This window comes from Polyergus mexicanus, unplaced genomic scaffold, assembly GCF_030449975.1.
Source record: "Polyergus mexicanus isolate NDT 795.1 unplaced genomic scaffold, iyPolMexi1.0 SCAF_4, whole genome shotgun sequence".
NCBI classification, from domain to species: Eukaryota; Metazoa; Arthropoda; class Insecta; order Hymenoptera; family Formicidae; genus Polyergus; species Polyergus mexicanus.
The window spans coordinates 3,598,761-3,624,282 of record NW_027223324.1 but is presented as its reverse complement, the minus strand read 5'-3'; the positions used below and the strand labels follow the sequence as shown (position 1 = coordinate 3,624,282).

Sequence of the window (25,522 nt, the reverse complement as noted above, 5' to 3'; positions counted from 1 at the left end):
GAGCCAAGCCGCTCACGTCCACGCAGTGTTGTTAGATGGGCCGGTTCCTTCGCGCATGCGCGTCAAATATGACTTCAGTAAAGTGCCCGTTACTAAATAAAAAGAAGTTTTTTTAGTTCGATCCTTTGAAAACATTTTCATCTAGTCATGAAGATAAGAATTTCCTAATCTTACGTTTCTTAATTGCTCCTTTTCCATTTATATCCATATTAAAATAAGTATTTCTTATCTTAACCTAGCCTATCCTTGTGCCAAGTCCGCCAAAACTTACGCGCCCGTTTCTCCTACACCACTGTATTCGCCGCCTCATCGTCGCGCATGCGCGACGAAACCTGCCAGTCTAACAACACTACGTCCACGGTCTATTCTATAGCCTGTAAAGCGGGGAGCACATACTTTTGTATAAACGCATAATCATAAGCATAAGAAAATTAATTGGTCCGTTTCCTAATACGTAAGGAAATTGACCAATCAGATTCCTTATGCTTATGATTATGCGCTTATGCAAAAGTGTATATTCCCCGCTTTATTGGCGCGATTTTAAGTCCGTATCAGACTACGCATTAAAGATTGAAGTTTGACCAATCAGGATAAAAGAAACTAAAATTTCCTTGTCCTGATTGGTCAAATTTCAATCTCAATGCATAGTCTGATACGGGCTTCAGCCTTTAGCTTCGTATCACACTACGCATTAAATGCGTTCAGGAAACATAACTGTTGAGCATTGTCTTGTCAATACTCGACGTTGATTTATTGGTTCTAGAAGTAAGAACCAATCACGTCCAGTTGCTACTCAACAATTGTGTCTTCTGAACGCAGCCATTGCGGACGCGGATTGGGTTCGGATTACGAATCGTCGACCAATCAGAGCGAAGTAGCTACTTGGCTATTAAAAAATTTATAATTTCATTGATAAATCTAGTAAATTCGCTTATTTTTGTAATGTTCACTCTCGTTTGAATTACAAAATTGATACCCTAGGACGCGTTCCACTTCACGACCGCAACGCTCACGGTATTATTTCATCTTTGTTGTTTACCGAAAGTTAAACAAAGACAGATGATGCTCGCAAGTTGCGGTCGTTAAGTGGAACGCGCTCCTAGTAAAAATAAAGTCGGTTTAAGAGATTAGGTACCGATTGAAATGCTTTACGAACGCACACTGACGTATTGTTCTTTTTAGATTATAACCTTTGCTTCTACTGTTTCTGCGGTTAAGATTAAGATCAAGCGAGTTCGTGTAATTGAGTCTTTAGCGCTACGAAAAATCAAATCTGTTGAAGATGGTTTCGAGGACAACGTCGAGACGGATTCCCGAGGTAGAGCCACGTATAGATTACGTACAATGCGACGGACTCGTGGTGATGAAGATGGTGAAACATTGCCACGAGGAGTCTTCCAGTAACATGGAAGTTGCGCAGGGAGCTCTACTTGGCTTGGTTGTGCAAAATCGCTTAGAAATTACCAACTGCTTCCCGTTTCCTAAAAATGACGAGATTATGGACGAAGAAGAGTACCAACTTGCTATGATGCGAAGACTGAGATGGTGAGAATCGAGATATTTCAATATATTATTTCTCGATTAAGCGAGAATTATCGTTTAATTTTTTTTATCATATATATATATATAGGGTGAACGTCGATCATTTTCACGTCGGTTGGTATCAAAGTGCGGACGTTGGCAACTTTTTAAATCTATCCTTGCTGGAGTCGCAGTATCACTATCAAACTTCAATCGAAGAATCAGTTGTGCTTATTTACGATACAGCAAAATCTGCCAGAGGTTTTTTGACACTTAAGGCATACCGGCTCACTCCGCAAGCGATACAGATGTACAAGGAGAATGAATTTACTCCAGAAGCTCTGCGTACCTTGAAGATTGGATACGAGAGTCTCTTTGTCGAGATCCCAGTAGTTATAAAGAACAGTAACTTGACAAACATTATGATGTCAGAATTGGATGAAATGATTCCCGAGGAGCAAGGCACAAAATATTTGGATCTTGGCACAGCTACAGTATTGGAGAACCAGTTGAGATGTTTGATGGATCGAGTAGATGAATTAAACCAAGAAGCTATGAAGTTTAATAGATATCAACAATTGGTGGTTCGACAACAGCAAGATAAGAACAGGCTTTTAGCTAAGAGGGCTCAAGAAAATGCCGCTAGGGCTGCAAAGGACGAACCGCCACTACCTGATGATGATATTAACAAACTGATGAGGCCTTTACCAGTTCCACCAAGGTTAAATCCAATGATCGTTGCTGGACAAATTAATACGTATAGTGAACATATCTCGCAATTCTGTTCTCAAAGCTTAGCAAAATTGTACATCACTCAAAGTCTACAAAACGCAAAGGAGGCAAAGTCTTCCCATTAAAAAATTAATATATTATGAATTTTTATATATAATACTTGAGAAGTTTTACTTGCGTAAAATTAAATGGAAGAAATGTATGATATTCCAAATAAGAGTTTATTTATTCATTATACCTTTTTGATTTGAGCATTATCCATTGATTAAAAAAAAAATACTACATTATATTGTATATTGTAATTAATATTCCTATTAATATTGAATAAGTTATAGTATATATATTATTTGAAATTTAAAAGCTATTCACATTTATCGTTATCTTATAGAATTGTTTGAGACGTTCTGTTGCCAAACTTTTGAAAGTATATCTCCACATCTTCCCTCCACTCTTAAATTCACAAATTCATCAGCTCTAGTTTTGCCAATATTTACTATCGCGATTGGCTTGTTGGCCTCAATTGCTTGCAGGACAATTCTATATGCAGAGAATGTGGTAAGAGTCGTTCCGAGAATTAGCAAAGCATCCGAATTCTCAACGTTATTTTTCACATTTTGTACTATATTGCGTGGAACATTGTCTCCAAAAAATATAATATCTGGTTTCAAAATACCACCACAGTTATCACAAGCAGGAACATTAAAGTCTTCGACTTGTGCCTGTTAAATATTTCATTGTTAATATGCGATATCACAGCAGCTACATATATATAAATATGAACAGATATTGTATTTTACCTGTGATAATTCTACATCTCCATCAGGTCTTATCATTTGAGTAATTGCAATCATAGACGGATTGAGTTTCTGAAAAACCTCTTGAAGTTCATATCTACATATTTTATGATCGCAATTAAGACACATAACTCTGAATGCCGTACCATGCAACTCTATTACTTCTTTACTTCCTGCCTTTGAATGTAAATTGTCTACATTCTGGGTAACAATACACCCTACTTTTCCAACATATTCCAAATCTTTTAGTATCTTATGTGTAACGTTTGGTTTTAGGGAAGAAAATCTGCAAAAGTATCCTTCATTTATTTATTATTTTCTTATAAGTGAAAAAGACTAACGATAAATTACACAAAAATATTAAACCTCGACCATCCAATGTAGTTTCTGGCCCAGTATCGTCTTCTTATTGCGTCACTGTTGCAAAATTCTTTATAAAGAACTGGTTTATGATTGCTTCGCGCATAAAGACCTACTTCTGCCGATCTGTAATCGGGAATACCACTTTCCGTGGATATTCCTGCCCCGGTTAATATGCACAAACGGTGATGTTTATCGATAAATTCCTTCAATCTTATTACATCTTCTATTCTTGTTGGATCGCATCTTGGAACAAACGCGAGACTCGATTTATACATGCGAACTGCAAAATAACTTATCTTAATTTAATTCTTATGACATTTTAGGATATAATCATATATATTCTCTATTGCTACAAAATATATTTAAAATAAATAATTTATTTATATCTTTTCAAATATAGCCAAATGTTTTACACTTACAACATAATTCTATCGAATTAGCATTACAATAAATATATCTTGTAATCATGATCTACACAATTCTTATTGTATTATTATAAATATTAAACATATATATGCATTAAAAATAAATATTAAATATATTTTATTGATTTTTTAAAATCGTACATGAATTCATATCACGAGCTACAAGATACTAGCAATTGACAATTTGTCAATGGATGCGTTCTGAAAAACTAACATTCCGATTTAGGTCTATATTCGTAGTTTAGCCTATCGGATGTACCGATTGGCTATCGAGTAGAGAATTTCTAGGGTTTCGAAAGTTTCTTGCAATTCAGCCAATCGGTATGTCCGACAATGGAGCTTTTATGCTAGTGACCATCGAATCGTCTTCGATGACAGCGCCCTTCTGTCTTCTCTTTTCGCGTTGTTGTGAGAAAACTCGCGCCATAAACCCCATCTTCTTGTTTAACAAAATCTCCTTGGGTCGCAATTGAGAAATCGCGGAGAGGCAACAGAGAAACAGCAGCAGTAGCAGTCGAAGTGGGGATCGAGTATCGAGTGCAGCCATTTTCTATTTTTGCATATAGCACCGCGAGTGAGAGCCAGTGTATCGTGTTTGTGTATACGAGCTTTTTTTTTTGGCTTGTGTGTGATACAGAGATCGATGGACTGACGGCGATCGGCAGGGAGCTCGCAACATATTGAGACATTGCATGACGTGACGTGAGATGATTGTTTGGCGACACACGCCAGAAGAATCGTGCGATTGTGCCACTCGCAAGCCGTCAAAAAAATCCATCCATTTGCGCAGCTTCGCGTGTAAACTCTCTCACTCTCTCTCTTTCTCTTGATATCCTATATATATATATATATATATATATATATAAACACACTCTTCTCGAATTCTCTTTTCCACCTTTTCTCATCCCCTCCTCTATCACCCTTCTTCCTATCTGTACTCTATACTATTCGTTTATCTCTCTGTCGAAACAGGAGAAGTACACATCGCCCTATCGAGGCTGAGGCTTCGTCTATCGACGAGCCGAGAGAGAAAGAGATATACAAAGGAAAAGGAAAATCAGTCTGTGATACTAAGCAGTACTAAACAATATATATAACATATATATATAGCTATAGAAGTGTAAACTCTTTGTACGAATGTGAGGTGCGCGCGCTCCCGTGAGTGTATATGTGTGTGTGAGTTAGCTAGCGATCGCGCGCGTCGCGTGTACTTTGTAGGTGCGCTTGGTACGCGCGTGTTGTGTGTGTGTGTGTGTGTGTGTGTGTGTGTATGTGTATGTGTATATCGCTCGTGTACGAGGAAAGACGTAGATAAAGATCGTGTAAAGGATCTCTTGGAAAGGAATTTGGCCAATTCAAATCGAAGAGACGGAACGCGCAGGACACGTATCTTCCGCCAGCAGATCGAGGTCGACGTAATCAGCGGCGCGATGTCTGTCGAGTCCGTGACAAGTGACAAGCAACCGCCGCCACCGCCGACGACGACGACGACGACGATGATGGCGACGGCGACGGCGACGACGACAGCAACGGCGACGGCGACGGCGACGACGGCAACAACGGCGATGACGACAATGACGACGACCGCGACGACCAAGAAGGAAGAAGGTACGAGTCGATTGATCACGCATATGTCTCCTCTTTCTCTCTCTTTTCTCGTCTTTCTTCATTATCGAATCTTCGAAGCGACGCTCATCGTCGACGAGCAATGTCGGGAAATAACCTTTGAGTCTGAACGAATTTATTCGTTTTTCTCTTCGATGAGAGTAAGTCTATTTGTTTCTCTTTAGCGGTATTACAAATGTATTACAGATGTTTTCTTGCAAAACGAAATAGATATTTGAGTGTTCCAGAGGCAAAAGGGAGAATTGTGAGAGAAAGTACAGAAAGTGCAGCTAGAACATCTGATATATCTCTCTGACTATCGTTGGATGGAAATTAATGCAAATTTGAAAAAAGGAAAACGCGATCTCCGATATTTCTATCAATTTTGCTGAAATAATTCAGACACATTTTTACGTTCTCTTTTTACTTGTGTATTCTTTTTATGTATATTTTTATTGAGCCTCTTAGAACCCAAATTGACTAACTCTACTTTCTGTAAATTTCTAAATTTTAACATCTCTTAAACGCATGATTAATATTCTGGTTTGTATAAAAAAAATGTGTTTAAATAAAAGTAAGTTTATGTAAAAGTATTTCTACAGTCTATCTATGGACCATTGTAATTAGGATCAATAGGGAACCAACATAAATCAAAACTTGCTTTCTGTTCATTTCATTTACTTTTTTCATCTTTTTTCTACTCTATTTTCAATGTATATATAGTATACATAGACATGAGTGATGTATTTACATTAATTAAAGGTATAGTTAGTAATTATTCTCCTTTGTTACCTTCTAATAGAATATTTTTATATTTAAGACTCATATAACGCTGATATATTAATACTTTTATCTAATTATACTTTCTCCTGCATCCAGATTAGTATTTGAATCATTTTAATCTATATGTATATATAAAAATGCCGTTTTATTATATTATTTTTGAATATTTAATTAAATTAATAAAATCTCATGTTCTTTCCAATATATTATGTAAGAGATTAAGTAAAAGATTAAATGCACTTTTAGATTTTGAAGAGCAAAGAATATTATTTTGCAAAGATTCCAAAATGTGATATATATTTTATTTGATATAATTATATGTATCATTAATTTTTGTGTGCGCATATATTTAGGACAACAATGATTTCTAGAAACCTTCCTGGATGACAATCAGTTATATTTAAATTATCTTTATAGCGAATCAAGTGCCCTCTTGACTAGGATCTTCTGAGGAAAGCTTTCATTGGCTTGTCAAAGTATTATCTTACCTGAAAGCAGTTTGAATTAGTCAGTCTGCACTGTACTGTGCTCACAAATGTTTACATATATTTCTTCAGTATCCAAAGTCACGTGAGTGATATATAGGCAGTGAATACATATGTAAAATTGACCATTTCTAACATAAAATAGCCATTTTGATAATAGAAATCAACAGTTTCTGCAATTTGGTGTGTTTAAAAAGTTAGACATTTAACAATTTTTTCTTACCACGAGAAAAAAACGCAAAAAACAAAAAAAAATTGTTTTCCAAATTGCTTTGTTTCAAAGAACGAAGAGTCTGGACGAGACTTCTCAGAATTATTTCACCAGCTTCAAAGCCAACGGATAAATTCCGATATTTAGATCTCGTTCGAGTTTTTATTTTATTTTATTTTTTATTTTACTCGAGCCTTTTGCGAGAGAATTCTTTTCTTTTCTTTTTTTTTTTTCTGATGACTCTCGGATCAACGTATTCGTGATGGGACTTTGATTCGGGAATTTATCGATTTGTTTGCCCTTCATCTGTTTATTTACATTGCCGAAAGGGCAACGGTTGCGCGAAGAAATACAGTGGTAGTTAGAGATAGAACAGAATAGCCAGATAAGAAAGGCTTTCTTATCTCATCTATTCGATTTATTCGAAGTAAGACAACCGACTTATACAATGAGATTCATCGCCGTCAATCGCTTTGTCGGTTCGAACTGGTACCGGCGACCACGGAAACGACCGCTGGTCGGTCCGACCGGCTCTCCTTTCTTAGACATCCTTGTTATGCAGACTAGAGCTTGCCATTGGTTTCGGAAAAACAAATCTGTCAATCCTCTAAAGCGGGTGACCTTCCGTAAGTACGACCGCGTTCGCCAAGCCGTTCTAATACGTTTGAACGGTTGATTGTAAAATTGTATGCGATCGTGAAATTTTCAGCAGGTTCTTATTGTTTCGAATTTCAATTTAGATTTTAGGCATCGAGATCAGAGCGATTTCTAGTTTTGCCGGTGTGTGTATTGTTACTAAACAGTTATTTTATTTTTTGTTATTTTACAGGGGATGAAGCTATTATATCGATGTCGGTGGCTGGAGAGGTGACTGACACTTCGATCATGGAAGTAGGCCGTTCTAGACCGCAGTTTCAGTATTCTCGAGTAAATGTCACTTTGCAAATGTTAATGAAATTCATTAAAGTATGCGTGAATCGCGCATTGAGTCCTGCAATACATGTATTTAGATTTTTTTCTGCTTTTAGGAGGAACTGATGTTGATAAAGAATTTGCGATTATCTAAACGTAGGCCTGCATTCCTAAACAATGCTTATAACAAGTATGTTACAAGGATTTATAGTCTTTTATCGTATTTTTGATTTATCAATATCTATTTTGCTAATCATTAATTACTTTTTTCTCGCAGCTCACGAGGTGTATGGGATCCCGAACGTTGGCATTCAGATAGAAAGCGTAGCGATACACCCCCGAAGGAAGAAAGGACCGGACGTAGTGATCAAATCACTGAGAATCATAGTAAGCGACGTAGTAATGGTGATCCACGGGACCGAATACGTAAGGAGCAAGACGGCATCGTTTTGAGTCCTCAACGAAGAAGTTTTAACTCGGGATGTTTTGTTAATGTGAATCAGCCACCAAATCGACGTCCGGAAAGCCCGATCGGCAAAACAGAGGTATAAAATTTATATTCGCGATCGATTCTGTTTCATTGAGATACGCACGGCTGCATATCTACCTCCATTAGTATCGTTTTTCTGTATTCTACTTGTAAAATTACAATTATTAAATATTTTACAGGTCAGTCATCGTGAATCTGTTCGTCGAATCGGTAGTGGCAGGATTCTGGCGCGGGATATATGGGATTTTAGATCGGAAAATGAAAAGATTGAATCTGAACGCGCGGATTATGTTTTTAGATCAGGCACTGCCGCTAGTGGTCCTCTGCGTGATCGTGATAACAGAGATAACCGTGATGGAAAAGAGCGTGACAGAGAGCGTGATATACGCGAGAGGGAGCGTGACCGTGACAGTCTGCGCGAGCGGGACGAGAGATTTGAACGGAGATCATTTGGCCGGGATTACGGTGATCGCGGCGAAAGAGAGCGTGATCGTGGTGACAGAGGAGGATCGGAGCGAAACAACCATCAGACAGATCGCGACAAAGATCGCGGACGCGAAAAGAGATACAACGATCGTCGACGGACTTACAATGATAATCGTGATTCAATGGACGAGCCCGAATGGTTCAGTTCGGGACCTACATCTCAGCACGATACGATCGAGTTAAGGGGCTTTGAGGATATCCCGGAGGAGAAAGCGGTGAGCAGTAGCGGTAATTCCAAGAACAAGAAACAGACTCCCGCGCAGAAAAAACGAAACAAGAAGAATGCTATGGAAAAGGATGACAAATCGAACGAAAATTCGGCGTGTCCTAAAGGACGTAGCACTCCGACTGTCATGGATCAACCCCTGAACGTTGTACCAGCGCCGCATTCTCCGATATCTGAACAGACTGAGCAGTCCTCCATCACTCAGAGTAAAGAAAATGACATTAGCGAGAGTACTGTGACCGAACCGACAACATCCGAGTCAGCAGAGAATTCCAATGCTAATCAGAATCAAGAGGACTCTCATCCTGATTTTAATTTGGATGAGTTCCTGAAATCTGATACATTCGCTGGCGTATCTGGACTATTGACAGTGAATTATCTTTTTAATTTTTATATATTTTATTTTTTTATTTTTGCATTTAATATATCTGAAATAATCTTATACTTTTTTGCATCACTCGAACAAATTTTTCGTTTGTGTTTGCAGAACGGAGTTGGCTCGAGTAGTGGCACTGGTTCTCGATTTAGCCAGTGGTTCAAGAGGGAAAGTCCAATTCAACAGGCGGATAGTCGTAGGGCTTCCATACAAGATGAACTATTGAACAATTTATTGAACGACATCACCGAGCCAAACATCCAAATACCATCGGTAACGGAATCAAATACCTATTTTGCTCCAATTTCTCCGGCTAACACGACAAATAATACCAACTCGGCTACAAATGGTGTAAAGTTACTCGAAATGTTACATCGCGGTAATAAACCGAGTCAAAATGGCCAGGGTGATGCATCTAATTCAGCTATCCCAATGTTGAAAAACTGTTCTATTAAAGATCTGGGTAAGTCACATATATTTGGATAAATATCGTTTCGTCATTTAAACAAATCGCATGAAACATAAATATATATTCTTTCTAGAAATTGGTGGAAAAGTTGTGCACAGTTTGGAAGAATTGGAAGCACGTATGCGAGGTGGTGCTCCTCCACCTGTGACTTCGACTGATACATCCCATGTAAATAAGACTGAAGAAGATCTCTCTGCTTTTAAAAAATTGGTACATTCATAATAATAAAATATAATTTTTAATAATATAATTTTACTTAATTTTATATATAGACTTATTGAAAAAAATGATTTAGCTTGCTCAAATGAATGGAGGACAAGCTGTGCCTGCAGCTAACGGACCTATCACACAAAAACGACCTGTAACATTAATGCAAGTAAGTTTGTATTTAATTGTTCTTGTTATGTTAATTGTGTATGTGTGTGTGTGTGTATGTGTATATATATATATTCTTTTTATTTTTTAGCTACTTAATTCACAATTAAAAACGCAGCAGCAGCCATCAATACCGCATCAGCAACCACCTACAGAACCGATTCATACTACGACGTTTAATCATGTCGGTCCTCTTGGCCCTGCTCAGCATCCACATCAAGCTCAAATGCAACATGAGAATCTGATGAAAGTCTTGCAAATACAAGTATGATATATCTATATCACTCTAGTTATCTGTATGCAATGAAAGATTTTTGTAAACGTTCTATATATATTATTATAGCAGCAACAGCAACAGCAAAAACAACGACATTCCGATATGCTGTCAATGATGATGGGAAATCAGCGAATGCTAGGTGTCAGTCCGGTACCGGCGGAAATGCAAATGATGATAAATAATATCCCGTCAAGCCAAGAACTCTTACAACGACCAGAAGCTCAAGCGATTATTCAAGGTCTGCAGCAAGGAGAGATCACCAGACAACACCTGATACAACAATTGCAGGTAAGTTATTTGTAATGCACATATTGCGCATAATAGTTACATAGTTATATAGTCTTGATATGAAGATTGATATAAAAAAAATTTTTCTCAATCTTGATTGTATCCCTGATAGAATCCCGCTATGCAGCATCGTCATCGAGAAGTGCTGGTGAACATTCTGAAAATGTACGGCGGTACTACACCTCGCACCATAAGTCCACATCCTCATCCTACTCCTGCTACTCCTCAGGATCATATGTTGCAACAGATGCTGTTTCAACAGCAACAACAGAGGATTCCATCTCCGATGAATAATGGTAAAATTTTACATGCATACAACTATTCTCCTTTTTTGTTTTTCCCCATTTAACATCCTTTTTTAAGCGGAAATTTAAATTAAACAATTTTGTATTATGTTTGGAATGCAGCTTATTGTCCACCTCCGATAATATCATCAAATTTAGCAGCTAGTCCTAGTACTTTAACAGTACAACATCCAGGTAGTATAATAAACACAATGATTTTTGGATTTTTCGAAATTTGTTGTATCATTTCTTGTGTACAAAAATATTTCTAACTTAAGAAAGATGACACAGTAGTAAAATCACTCGATAAGTTAATCAGATATAAATTTTTATCAGACTTGTTCAAATCTTAATCAATAATAATATTAAGAAAAATTGTGTTAAAAAATTTGATATATAAATTATTATTACTATTATTATTATAACAGTGATACCGCATAGAGTGCCATCGCCACGGGAAATCGTTATGCATACTCAGACTATAATGCAAAATGCTTTAATCAAGAAGAAATTGGAGGAACAACGTGAGAATTTCCGCAAGCGGCAGGATCAACAACAACAGCAGCAACAACAACAACAACAACAAGTACAGCAGCAGCAACTGCGCACGTCGAGTCCTGTTATTAACTCACCAGCTAAACAAACAGCGAGCCCACTCGCTTTCACTCCAACCTCCGTTTTACGTAAAATGACTGCTGACAAGGAACCCGATGGTGCGAATCAATTCCGCAAATTAGAAACGACTTTTTCTATTATACCCACAATTAATGGAAATATTAATCACTCTCGCATGTCTCGAGATCAAAATAACCATCAAGTGCATACCGCCGTTCCTTTTGTTGATTCATCTAAATGTTCCAATTCAGTCAATCAAGTGCAAAATGAAACTCTTAAAATGATCTTTCTGCAATCTGCTATAGCTAATCATATAAATAACAATACTTGTACGGAAGAATCGGCATTAAAAACCAAACATTTGAGTTCTTTACAAACGGAAAAAGATATAAAAGATAATCCGGATATTAACATAACAAAGGAAAATATTTTCCTTGATGTTAATGAAAATGCAAACGATAATTCGAAAGTACCAGAGTCTATTGTAACAGATGTTGATAATGATACCAATAATAACAATTGTGTCTCGTTTCATGAGGCAATAAAAAAGTCATCCGAATTGGAAACACTGGTAAATGAAAATAATCAAATGACCGCATCTACAGCATCAGATGGAATAGAAAATATTAATTCTTAAAATACTAGTATACATGTAATTCGCAGTGAGAATATCTAATTGTGCTGTTTCCTAGCAGATGAAGAGTTTCATAAAGTGCACATTAATATATTATAAAATAATAATTTTTGATTGCTATGTTTAGAACTATACTTTTGTTTTTATTATTTTTGTAATTATAAAACGAAAAGCTGCCGTTTTGTTTTTTCGTTTGACATTTCAGAAGTGCGATGCTTGAAAATGTGAAAGGTTATGGAAGAGAATCGGCATTAAAAACTAAATATTTGTGTGATAAATATTTGCTACATCTTTTTAATATATGGCAGATATTTAAAAATATATTATTTTTATTTTATATGTGAGATGCAAAAAGAGCACTTTATAAAATAAACTCTTAATAAAACATAGATTTATTACATTTCTTAATAATATGTTGAAATAGGTTTTTTTTTTTAAATAATAAAAGGCTTTGTATCGATTTATCTCATCTGCTTTAACTTTTCTTTTACATGCTCACATTTTCTCCTATTATTAGTGTTGAAACTTTTCACCAATACATAAGCTTCCAATCTTCGCCTTTTTTTTTATAATTCATTCGCATTTGCTTAATTCTTATGCTTACCAAATTTGCATGCAGTAATAAAAATAGAAATAAATGTAATATACACAATTAACAGCATTTGTTATTCTTATAATATCATTATGATAACAATTACTAATAATGACACGATATAATATAGATAAATAATTTGATAATATATAAATAATATAATAATTTACATAAATTATGTACTTATATATATATATATATTTGAAAATTTGACTGATAATATCTTAATGAATAATATTTAGTAAGTATATTGTGTTGGTGTTTCAAATTTATAGTGTGTGTGTGTGTGTGTGTATATATATGTTCTTATATATATAATGTACGTATGTATATAAAATTGAAATTGATGAAATTTGTATGAGATTGTAAATTGGAAGTTTTAATTTTGACAAAAACATTTCGTAGGTATTTAAATACATTAAAAATTTAAATACTATAATAAATTAAATTATTATATTTTTTTACATATATTAAACTAAATCTTTTGAGAAAAGAAAGAAATTAACATTAACATTAAGAAAGCATTAACATTTGTGTTTTGTGTTATTAATATTTAGGTTGAATTTTCATATAATAATTTTTTTGTTTAAATACAGGAGGCAGCAATGACCCATCAAAATTGTCTACACAAACTCAACCATCGCAGATGCAACAAATGCAGTCTGCAGTTCAGCTACTCACACAGGGAGCTCTCTCGAGACATACTGCGTTGCGACCACAATCCGTTCCATCGACATGGTCGAATACATCGCTTAAACAGCATCCAGGTCTAGCTTTTTAACTTTTATAAAATTATATTAACAGAAATTTTTGTATTATATTAGTCTTATTATTGACTATCATGAAATATTATTTGGAAGAATTTATTATTATATTATGATTAACATTGTAATACATATTGATTGACTATTGCCTATTTTAATAATGTAATATTAAACGCCACGAAATTCTTTTTAATTTCAGGTCGACCTATAGTGAAAGGTGGCAACAGCGGAAACACAAGCAGCAATCAATTCCAATACAATACAGGAAACGTGGAGTTCCAACAACATCAACATAGAACGGTCGCAAATGTGTACGGCAACCCAGCCCGATCCAAGCATACAATGGCCACTTCGTTGCCACATCACAATGTTCCGCAATATAATCCAGTAGTCCAGAACTCAATTATGAATCCGAGATCAAATCCTATAAATACCCAAATGAAGGCTCAGCAAGTTTCCGTGCATCTCGCTAACATGCAACAGTCGCCGCATGGAACCGCTAACATACAACAACAACAACCGCCGCAACGGACTGTAAATACACCGATGCAACTTGTTATGAACCAAAATTACAATTCCAATCGTACAGGTAACGTAATTCAATGAAGCACAAAGTGATTAGAGTGCTATACTACTAAAAAGGAATTTTTAACGAATCGAACAATATCAAACCCGATTTTCATATTTGATAAAAATTGACATTTGTACTATAAAAATTCCTTCCTTATCCCGTTTACATTGATTTTCAGGTGTTTCTCCTTTCCTCAATCAAATTGCATGCAACGGTGTTCAAAAATCGGAATAATAGCAAGCCATTCTTGGCTCTCCCACATTTAATCCTGTCCTGACATCATTTACCTTTGGATTAAGTAAATAATCATTAATGTTGTTGGAATGCTTTGTGCTAGAATATTAATGAAACATTTATATTATCAGATTATATAAATAATATTGCAAACTATATATAGTATTGTATACAATTATTCTGCACACATATACATTTTTCAATAACATTTATTCTTGTTATTTAAATGATAATTCGTTACATGATTGAATAAATTATGCGCACAGATGGACGAGCGATGCGATCGCAGCAATTAAACATGACAGTCGGCCGTCAACCTTCACCGGGCCTTGGATTCGTGGGTAGTAACGGAGGTGACCTTTCACCAACGTCTAACCAACTTGCACGATGGTTCAGCCCCGAACTTCTTGCTCAAGCTCGGGCCGGCAAGTTGCCAGAGCTCGTGCAAACGAATGTCCTGTCATTGGAGGAGCTTGAGAGACTTCAACATGCATCAACCAGTTTAGTGCATAACTAAAGTGATATACTATACCGTATTTGGATTATGTTTCAATTTTGCAAGCGCATCGATAACATTATTCTACTGGTTAGTCAATCAGTATTCGTGATACAGATCTTTACGTCCGAAACATCTTCGATGCACGGATGCTGAATACATACGCCGATTAAATTACAGAACAGTGCTATATAGATCTTTTTCGCCTATATAGATCTTTTTATCAAATCTTCGTATCTACGAGGAGTTTATCGAATTAACGTGTCATGTATTTCGGTTAGAAATAGTCGATTACTCGGTTGGACAGTACTTTTCTTTTGAAGGATTCTTTTTTCTTCGTCGAAAGGATTGCTGACATCGTTTGTGAAACTATTTTTCCAAGTTTTGCGAAAAGTTGTTTAGAAATTACAAATGTACAGGATAGTATAATATTGAGAGCGGAGCAGGTCGCGTTTGAAGAACGCGAAAATGGATAGCTTTCTAAAATGAAAACGATGTATTGCTTATAAGACTGAAAAAAATGTGAAAATTTTTATTGTTGATTATGACAAGCTGTTAGAGCTTGATACGCGTACTTTTTAAATGACAACATGATAAGATCTATTTGCCTAAGATAGGACTGCAAGTTTCTTTTATGTCTCGTTGAGGAGATTCTGAGAATTATTTAGCGATTCAAGCAATTTATATGTCTTTATTCAGAACATATTTTCATCAATCTGTCATTTTCTCATTGACAATTGTAACGAACATGAGGATATATTATGACAGTATTTTACAATGATTCACAAATACTAAAAGCACTGTTGCACACCTGGAGATTGTGTTCCTTAAATACGAGACAAAACAAAAGAATATTGTTTACTACTACCGTTAGCCAATATATATATATAAAGATATTTCTACATACTCTATATATCTAGTGCAACAAAAACTTGGCGTTGTCGTCAGCAGGAATATGATTTAAATAGTCGATATGCTTGTAATTTAGTGTCGTTTATAGAATACGTCGCTTATTTACAATGGGAAAATTGCAAAATCCCTTAGGCAAATAATACGCGGATTTCTTAAAATTGTGAGAATTGCAGGCTACTATCTGATTACAATTACTTACACAAAATGGTGGTAACATTTAATATTCTATTTGTATTGCTGCAAACCATGCGACTTTAATAATACGAGAAGCGTACGAGATAACACATGACGAACACATGACGTTACATACATATATTATATAAAAATAAATATAATATAATATATACTTCTCTCTCGTAGAAGAGAACGCGTGAGAGTACGATATCATTATCCTGATCGAAAGTGGTAGATAGACTGAAATGTCTTTTAATAAAAAACCTCGGGAGATATATAGAAGAATCGTTTGCATAATTAATTAAAGAAAACGGAAACATTCCACACCAGCCAATAGAGGATCAATTCAAACAAGATATCCCTTTACGAATTTTGATTGATATCAATACTGTGTTGCTAACGTGTGTTTGCTTTCGATTTAATTGCTTACATCTTGTATGAGATTATAATTTCTGTATGATTACAAAGAGAATTGGGCTTAATTTAAAATGATAAGGTTACCAAAAGTTTACATTTGCTTTTATATTTTGGAAGAATAGTGTCATTACTATTTTACTACATATATACCTTAGAGTCTCATCATGCGCGCATAATTGCATTTTTCTCTCCTAATAGTTCATTAAGCATGCCATTATACTTTTAAGAATTATATCTCAAAAGGCAAAATATCTTACAAAAAAAAAAAAAAAGAAAAAAAAGACCATTAGTACTGTATATCGGAAAATAGTATTTATCTACCTTTTTTTATTATTAATTGCATAACATTTATATAAACAAATTACATATATTCTAATTTATGAATATTCGTTACATTTGTATTTTATTTGCATACGATAATTCTTTTTTTATAATCGTATATAATTGTATGTGGGATCGTATAAGAAACGCGAAATAAATTTACGTAAAATATTTAAAAACAAAGAAAGAAATAATATAAAATTAAACTTTATAATTTGTTTTGTGTTGTTGGTATATAAATTTATAAATTTATTTGTGTGTATGTGTGTGTTTTTTGTGCGCGCATAATATAAGAATAATTTTGAAAAAACGCCATGATAATACCACAGATAATTTTTAATCAATTATATGATAGAAACCTTTATATCATAAATATTTCCAACAGATTATCTCATATCAATCTATATATATATATATATATATTCATATATTACCTCTTGTTGTTAGATCTTATGTTTATCTAAAAGTGAGAGAGACGAATATGGATCATGATTTCTTATGACGCTTATTATGTGTTACAATTTTTATAACTTAATATTTTTATGTAGAAGATGGCTTTTCTCTCTCATATGTACACACACACACACACACACACATACATACACACACATACATATTCAAAACTATGTACTTTTTAACATTCTTAATATTTTATGTTCAATAACTTATTAAAATATATATTAAGCAATCAATATGAGAGAAAAAAGATAAGTATCAAAGCAATTTGCAGGTACATGATATATATATATACACACAATATTGATTATTCACGATGATATTCTCGAATTTGATTAACGTGTCTGTACTGCAATGCGAGATTCGCGAAATTCGAAAAATGCAAGACGGCTTATGGGACTCTAAAACTATCTGTACTCGTTGCGCTGGTTGATAATTAAGGGAAATATGTTGCAAACAATATTGTATATCGGCGACGGAAGGATCTCGTTTCATAGCATTTTCGTTCATCGTCAGATTTTGAGCGATTGCATTCTTGCACGGAGATTTTAATTATATTCGGGACTGATTCATCACAGTAAGTTTCATTTCAACTGTCCACAAGTACAAAGTGTATTAGAACAAAGAGTAAAAAAAAAAAAGAATTTTAATCATTCTAAGCACGAGATGTCTTTATATAAGTATCACTAGGAGAATATCTTATGTTTTGACCCTATATATATATGTATATGTATAGAGAAGGAAATTTCCGCAAGTGTTATATTATGCTAATTTTGCTTCGTAAAAGGACAATTGTGTGAAAGGAAGCGCGGGAATATATTCAAAGTAAGAAAGTAGATATTTTCTGTAACAATCAGTTTTCCTCAACAGAAATAGAAAATAAATCCAGATAGCATATATTGGTTTCATAAACGTTTCCTAAATGTACTTATATATAATGATTTTAGATACGTTTAGAAAATGTTTATGAAACCAACATGCGCTATTCGGGAATGTTGATAAAACACTTTTTTTGGCAATCAAAGTTAAAAAAATATCTTTTGAATTAAAAATTTATCTGGGAGATATTATTCTCCGAAGTACTATATATGTATCTCGCATTTCCTAGTCAAGATCAAGCGTGAAGTTTCATCGGTTTAGCGATAATGCTTTCTTTTCCCGATTTCGGATGCTGAGACGAAAGATGTCCTGTTTCTGAAGCATATTCTTATTTATATTCAGTTTCATTTTTGAGGATGATGAAGATTACTTATCATTTGGTGTGGAAAACGAAAGGAGAAATTGTTATGCAAGACGCACGAGGGATTTTTCAATCTGAATGTTTTTATAAGGTGATTACAATAGCAATGATTACATTTCTGCTTTCATTAAATGAAAGAAATTTATGAACGAGATACTGTGTCCCATGCATTTGCGGACTTGGATTGTTCCATAATTCGAAAATACATTTTTGTAAATAAATCGATCTCCGAGCAAACTAAAGTATGTTTAGTCCATGCACTGGGTCGATGACTTGTAAATAAAGTTACTGAATATTATATTATGTGAAGAGTCGAAAGGAAGAGAGAGAGAGAGAGAGAGAGAGAGAAATGTCACACAAATAAATACAGGGAACTGTAATTATCATTCTCGTCATTTCGTTCGTCTCGTTGTGAAATGACTAGTCTTTTGAATCATTTATCTAAAGACTTTGTTCAGGAAATTGAAAAATATTTGATTTTGTATTTGTTAATTAATAATTTATTTAAAAATTTTTGACATTCAACATAAACGCTTTTTCTTAAATTCGAAAATACAATAGAATTATATAATTATTTATCGCGCGATGTATTATTTTGCTAATTGATTTTAATTATAGTTGAATAAAATTGCATATAATTGAATATATCATTACAATTGACCAATTGCAGCAGCGGAAATAACAAATCATAAGATCATGATTTGAAATTCCCGCGTCTATTAGAGAACTAAATTTAAAAAACGTCATACGTTTAAACATCTGCACAATTGCATGTCAACAAAATAAAATTTTTATTTCTCGATTATAAATAAAATTTTTAAATTAGAGATTTTTTAAATCAAAATAGAATTCAGTTATATAGTCGCTAAATAATTCTAAAGAAATTAACGCGTGAAATTAATCAAAGAGGACTAAATATGGTGCATCTAGTATTAATATAGGCAATGCCGTTAATCTCCCTACGAAACGAAACGCGCGCATGCGCTAGAGGATCTGCACGCTAGAGGGCGCAAGATACAAGAAATGATGGATCGTCGCGATTTGGGCGCAGCAGCGCAGCGGACTTCGCACGGAGACATACCCTTAGACGCAGAGCCTCGTATTGCATCCCGCCTCCTCGAACCCAGACCCGGATCAGCCTGAAGCGCACAAAGATCCTAGAGAAAAAGATCCACGTATATAGACGCGTATCTTGTCCCGTGTGCATAGTGTTGCGAATCGCGGCGAAACGCGATTGTCCGCGATGCAAAGTGCGAGAAGTCGTGTGCGCGACACGCGAGACGCCAACGACGTAATCGGAGCGAGAGTTTCGTCCCGCGAATTTTGCGCCGAGACGCCTTCGAATTGCGATAGACACGATTACGATTACGTCTCGCGATACGAAAATTCGTCGGACAGATTAGATTCCGCGAACGACCAAATCGAACATAGTTGACGAAATTGAAAAATTATCATTTATACAGAATAATATCTCTCCTTTCCTTTCTCTACCTTATAGATTTCTCGTTGTCGCATTCGTAGCCAAATTCACTCGCGAGAAATCGTTTCTCTCTCTCTCTCTATCTCTATCTCTTATTCCTTCCGAGCGAATTTTTCATTCTCTCGAATTAATTATCGCGATATCGCGGCCATTCGCTATCCCAGTATTAGAAGTCACAGCATCGCAGTTTCGCTTTGCGACGATCCGCATGTTTCCATGTTGCGAGTCACGCTGTGCGTCTGAATGGTGAGTAACGTTCGAGGCGTTTCCCATTACTTTATAGTAATCGTAGCGCCGTTGCGATTAAAGTACCGCGCTCTCGTTTGTCGCCGGACAATCGTACATTTTACGATTCTGCGAGATCCTATGGAACCTGCCCTTCCTTTTATCTCTCAACTCGCAGATCCCTTCGACTGGCGGCTAGCAGCGAACGACCACTATACGCGAGAAATAAGAATGCACGTCGCGTACGCTATCATATGAGATGAAGGACTGAGGAGAATCTAATTATATATTCTCGTTATTGGGAAAATGCGACGAGTCGCGAGGTAAGAGGGGTATCGTCCGAGTAGGAATTTGAGAATCGATCTGACGTCGCGATCGTAGAACGCGTATCACTCGCGTGATCGCAGCCGCGAGCAGGAGAGAACGATGATGGACGGCGCGAGACATGATTTTGTTGCAACGCCATGTATACGGCGGCCATTGCGTAAAGCATCCCGCGCCCTTCGATCAACTCCCTCGCGCGTCCGTCGCGATTAGATCGCGGACGACGAAAAAGAGAAAGAGAGCGAAAGGCGGCCCCGATCAACGAAGGGACAGAGGACGGAGATAAATTATCGTTTCGAGGAGAATTCTACGGGGAGACCGACTTGATCGAGATCGTGTCGAAAGAGACGATTTTTGTGACGTTGTCGCGCTGGCTTTTCGTGATGCGCGTATATACGTATACGCGATGATGATAAATCGTCTTCCGACACGGCAGGTCGTAGTGTGCTTCGCGTGCGATACAGCTGTTACCGTTACCGGTCCTTGGCGGTCGCGACGCCCTTTTTTTCTCCGACAGTGTACGCCGTGATAGCGAGGGATCTCGGCGGAAGAGATCTTTGCGCGAAATCCAACGGATCGTCGAACTCTTGGAAATTGTACGCTTGGTCGATCGCTTTAGCGTTTGTGACGTAATCTAAGAATCGTCGAGAAAACGTCATCGCATAACTGCGCCAAAATCTAACGATATCTTTTTTTTTTTTTTTTCGGCACAAAGAGAACCTCGACGCTTTTGACGCAAGAACAACGCGCGTAGTGAGGTGACAAGATAATGTTAAACTCGACGACTCGTCATTTCAGTATCCTTACTCTTCTTTCGAATATCCGAGTACTCGTTCGAATCCGATGCCGAATAAATATATGTCGCGAACGCGAATAATGTAGGAACCATCATAGCGAGTGATTGATAGCAAAGCAATGGCTGATTGGTTTCTAACAATTTTAGGCGAGACGATATATATATATATATATATAGTTTGTTCTCACGTCGAAACACCGAGCCTAAAACGGGCGATAGGAACGAATAATCCGTGCAGCTGAAACAAGAACGTGTTTGAGATGATTCCCATACGAAACAATCTGCGATTCATCGGAATATGAAGAGGTTATCGTAGTATCTGATCGACATCTGGCACGATATGGCGATCGGGACAATGGATCTGAACTATGTCTTTCTACGGCATCGTATGTAACGGTATTTAGCGGAATATTTATTGCGGTAATCAGCGCTTAGAGCTAATTGCTCGTTGCTCATGACTGAATTTTGTTCAATTGACAGCGATAACGGTAATGAAAGACATTTGTTATTTATTACAAATCCAATTAAATACGAAAATAATTGTGCGTCTAACGATGGTGTCTGATCGTGTGTAGTGTTGTGTATCTTTTGCGAATGCGCTTCGAGCACGAGCGATGATAACTTTTCAAGCTCCGCGATAACGTGGAACGAGACGCTCCAGGTGAAATGTCAATGGAACTTGGTCAGCTGTGCGCAGGAAGTCGTTGCGTCAACCTTGCAATGCGAATCGATAAGAATTTGCGTCGCTCGTTCGGAATCTAACTCGCGCCTCTCCGTGAGCTTTGCTGTGTTTTTCTCTCTAGGGGTGTAACTTTAAGTGCAACTCATTGAGAAATTTTTATGTAAGAATCGAGATTACAATTATATCTGCTTTGTTTTTGCAAAATGACCTGAGGTAAATCGAAATAACCTGAGGAAAAATTGTATATGCAAAAATAAACAAGCATGATATACAGAGATTGTATAGAGTATAGAGGTAACACGTGTGACACTTTATTTAATAGAACAGACTTCTAAAAGGTTGATAAAGCGGATAAAGAGAGCGAAACTGCTCTGTACAAGAATGTTATTTTGGCATCACGTGAGAAATAAGTTAAACCGTCAATTTGAATCACACTAATCCTGGAATAACGATTGACTATCTCCTATAATACTGATGGAATATTGGAAGGAATATTGACCATGGTTGATTCTGACCAATGTTCGCTTATAATAGCGCGATCGAAGATCGTAACGGCGACGGATAATCTTCGTCGATTCTTCTCATCGACGTGCAACGAGTGTCTCGGCGCTGACACGGAACGAGTTCATCGTCGTTGCGTTGTTGCTTTGTCGACGCTCTAGTTTCCCACACGGCGTTGCACACGGCTGTAGAGAGCGCTGCAAGAAGCTCGAAAAAAGGAAATCGTCAGAGGGGATTTAGTGCCGCAAAGTAATTGCGACATTGTGCGCGGTGTAATTTTGTATGCCAAAGCGAAAAGGGAGTGTCGATAAAACGTCGCAATTGCACAGTCGTCGCGGTAGCAAAGAGAGAGAGAGAGAGAGAGAGAGAAGGCTGGAGCATTGCGGACGCAGGATTGTAACGAGAAGCAGGAGACGATCGATGCATTGTCGGCTGATTCCCTCGAGTGTAATGATTTATCAGGTGCGCAAAAATGAAGTCGTCTCTTTCTTGTATCTCTTTAGATGCTTGTCCTTTGGACCGATTGCACTAACATCGGATCTTGATTATGGATTGCTTGGATTCACTTCACGATTTTACTTCGTTATTTGTCAATCGTGATAATTTGAACAGACGATCGTGTCGATTGCGATGGAGTTTTGTAATTTTTCATTGTGAGATTCTCTTATATGCGTTACAACCGGACCGAGATTTCTTCGTAAAATAGGTTTTTATCATTTCAATTTTCAATGTTTTTAATATAACTTTATAATAAGATTTAAGATTATCGCGTAATGTGTATTATGAAATAATTTTTGGTCGAATTTTTTTTATATTGCTTGTTTAGAGAAAAGCAATTGTCAAATGGAGTCGCCATTGTGTTACACGAGTACGGCTCGTAGTGTGTCGTAGTTCCGACACGAAAGGTTTATAGCTCTACAATATTCTTATTATAAAAGAGATGATGATTTCTATTATCTTGTGCCATATTGTGCATTGCATGAAATTTTAGCACGAGAAGGAAACGATTTCCATATGTGTAACTTATTCTTTTATTAACGTTTTACTAATGATATGATTTACGTAACTACGTAACAAATGACGTGTTGACGATCATAATCATTTTCATGGATGTAACAAACTGCGTTAAATATTTTTGCTACATGTATTTCAATATTCCATAAAATCTAAGAAAATATTGAGATATTTTTAAAAGCTCTATTTTTTAACATTAAAAAATGTATTTACAACTTTTACATGGTACATTAAATGTTATATAGAAAATTTCTTGAACATTTTAAAACATTTTCAAAACAAAATTTCTACTATTTTTAAACAATTCTCAAAATAAAATGTATGCGATTTAATACAAATTGTTTGTGTCAAGTAGCAATATATTAAGAATCCATTAACGATAGATTTGTTAAATATTAAAATATTTAATTCTTTGCATATTTCCGTTATATTTTTGAGCTTTTCAAAATTCTCGAATATATTTATATTTCTTCGATTTTCTTATTATTTCGGTCACAGAAAATGAAAATTGTACAGTAACTTTTATTATAATTACATATATTGGGTAAATCTTTGTAGGCACTTTGATAACTCATAATATTTTTTAATTGGATATTTTTGTATTTCTTAACGATGTATTTTTTCTAGTTGAACTTTTGAACAGTCATGCGACGACTGACGAGACTTGTTTTCGCTAGCATGTATTTCCAAATAGAAAGCTAAAGGTTTTTTTTTTTTTTCCCAATCAAGTGGCGCCGCCATGGCGAACATTTGCGCCGTCTACTGGTAGAATTAAACTGCTATCGTCTATTTCACATTTGGTCTTCGTCTTCCTACTTTTCTGGATCGTAAAATTCTGCAGAATAGACATGCAGTAATATACGGTGTGCTATGTGGATAGAATATAATATAAAGTATGCTGATGGATCGATTAGTGATGTTGAATAATTTCGATAAATAAAGTTTTAGACATTGGTACGTATGTGAATATGTGTTCCTCGTGTAGCTAACCGTCTGTTGACGATTTCAACAAATCACGTGAATACGTGGCTCTTACAAGTTTCATTTTATCTTCCACGTACAGCTTTAGGTGAATATCACATTTTTATTCCGATCGGCAGTTCCGGAAAGTGTTTCTTGACGTTTCCAAAGTTTACACAACTTGCTCGGTTTTTTGTTTCGGCCAAATTTTAGTTTCGTTAACTGATAATCGAAATTCTAATAATCTCTTTGAATGACTAGCTTCTTTTTCGATTTTTTGTACTTCGATTTTCAAACCGAATATCTTTCTAATTTTTGGTGATAAAGATTCTTCTACACAGTTTTCTTCGACTTCAAAGTATTTGATTTGAGATCAAATATGGCCTCTTGAAATGTCTGAACAAACTTGGGAAGTAACTGCAAGTGCTTCTAAGTGGTTATTTCTTACAGATGCCGAATTTATCTCTATATGTCTATATTATTTCTATAAGCGAAATTGATAATCATTTGTTTCGTCCTAAAAAGTGTATTAGGTGTGTATGTGTATTAAGTGTCCTTGACAATAATTATATGACTTTATTATAAATTTCTAGGGATATGGTGATATTTTGCAAAATATGTGTAAAACATTAAATTTAACTTTTTATTTTACAAATTTGTTACAGATTGTGATGTGTGTTTGTGTAAAATGCAACGTCCTTAGTTTATATTAATAAATTTTTGTTTATTTACTGCGAACAATGCATGTTTTAAACAAAGATACAAATGTGTTTATCATAAAAAAGAGTGCAAAAGTATAAGTTTTTAAACAATGTAGTCTCAGTATCAACTTTTGATATCTGGAACTTGTGTGATTTCACATAGACAAAATTGGTCAAAAACTGGTGGATACACAAATTTTCGTAAATGCTGAGAATGCAATTGGGTGTCAACTTTCCCAAGATGGAATATCTTGTAGTATCTTTGTGAATTTGTGAATCTTGAAATTTATACCAAGGATACATTCAAGCTG

At 35.7% G+C, this 25,522-nt stretch overlaps 4 protein-coding genes across 15 annotated transcripts in view; 3 read left to right on the top strand and 1 right to left on the bottom strand.

The window, feature by feature from the left end:
• Positions 1-1,157: 1,157 nt before the first annotated feature.
• On the top strand, positions 1,158-2,481 carry Eif3h (eukaryotic translation initiation factor 3 subunit h). The gene is made up of 2 exons (XM_070295141.1): positions 1,158-1,545; positions 1,631-2,481. Exons 1-2 carry the CDS (start codon positions 1,283-1,285, stop codon positions 2,376-2,378), a joined length of 1,011 nt encoding a protein of 336 aa, XP_070151242.1. The 5' UTR covers positions 1,158-1,282; the 3' UTR covers positions 2,379-2,481.
• Positions 2,473-4,694, bottom strand: LOC138932884 (NAD-dependent protein deacylase Sirt4). Of its 4 annotated transcripts, XM_070295146.1 has the most exons (5): positions 3,830-4,694; positions 3,414-3,690; positions 3,210-3,333; positions 3,051-3,119; positions 2,474-2,972 (listed from the first exon to the last, which is right to left on the bottom strand). In XM_070295146.1, exons 1-5 carry the CDS (start codon positions 3,876-3,878, stop codon positions 2,631-2,633), a joined length of 861 nt encoding a protein of 286 aa, XP_070151247.1. In that variant the 5' UTR covers positions 3,879-4,694; the 3' UTR covers positions 2,474-2,630. The 4 variants fall into 4 exon arrangements, with proteins under 4 accessions (XP_070151243.1, XP_070151245.1, XP_070151244.1 ...); XM_070295142.1 differs by having other exon boundaries at positions 2,473-2,972; positions 3,051-3,333; XM_070295144.1 differs by having other exon boundaries at positions 2,473-2,972; positions 3,051-3,333; positions 3,414-3,653.
• On the top strand, positions 4,226-19,049 carry LOC138932882 (eukaryotic translation initiation factor 4E transporter). Of its 5 annotated transcripts, XM_070295137.1 has the most exons (17): positions 4,226-4,633; positions 4,808-5,443; positions 7,749-7,846; positions 7,948-8,021; positions 8,109-8,376; positions 8,501-9,403; positions 9,521-9,872; positions 9,952-10,088; positions 10,174-10,254; positions 10,345-10,518; positions 10,597-10,818; positions 10,931-11,114; positions 11,226-11,297; positions 11,531-11,815; positions 13,540-13,710; positions 13,907-14,296; positions 14,779-19,047. In XM_070295137.1, the coding sequence occupies exons 2-17, from the start codon at positions 5,266-5,268 to the stop codon at positions 15,027-15,029; spliced, it is 3,840 nt and encodes a 1,279-aa protein (XP_070151238.1). In that variant the 5' UTR covers positions 4,226-4,633; positions 4,808-5,265; the 3' UTR covers positions 15,030-19,047. The 5 variants fall into 5 exon arrangements, with proteins under 5 accessions (XP_070151238.1, XP_070151237.1, XP_070151240.1 ...); XM_070295136.1 differs by having other exon boundaries at positions 4,226-5,443; XM_070295138.1 differs by lacking the exons at positions 4,226-4,633; positions 4,808-5,443 and adding an exon at positions 7,353-7,545 and having other exon boundaries at positions 14,779-19,049.
• Positions 19,050-19,632: 583 nt separating this feature from the next.
• Positions 19,633-25,522, top strand: part of LOC138932880 (uncharacterized) — a 26,992-nt gene continuing 21,102 nt past the window's right edge. For 2 of the 5 annotated variants that reach the window (XM_070295132.1, XM_070295126.1), the window contains exon 1: positions 21,781-22,998. The gene's annotated coding sequence lies outside the window, so the exon portion shown is untranslated. Of the gene's footprint in view, positions 20,255-21,500; positions 21,750-21,780; positions 22,999-25,522 lie in introns of those variants that run through there. The other 3 variants (XM_070295127.1, XM_070295128.1, XM_070295133.1) reach the window with 3 other exon arrangements.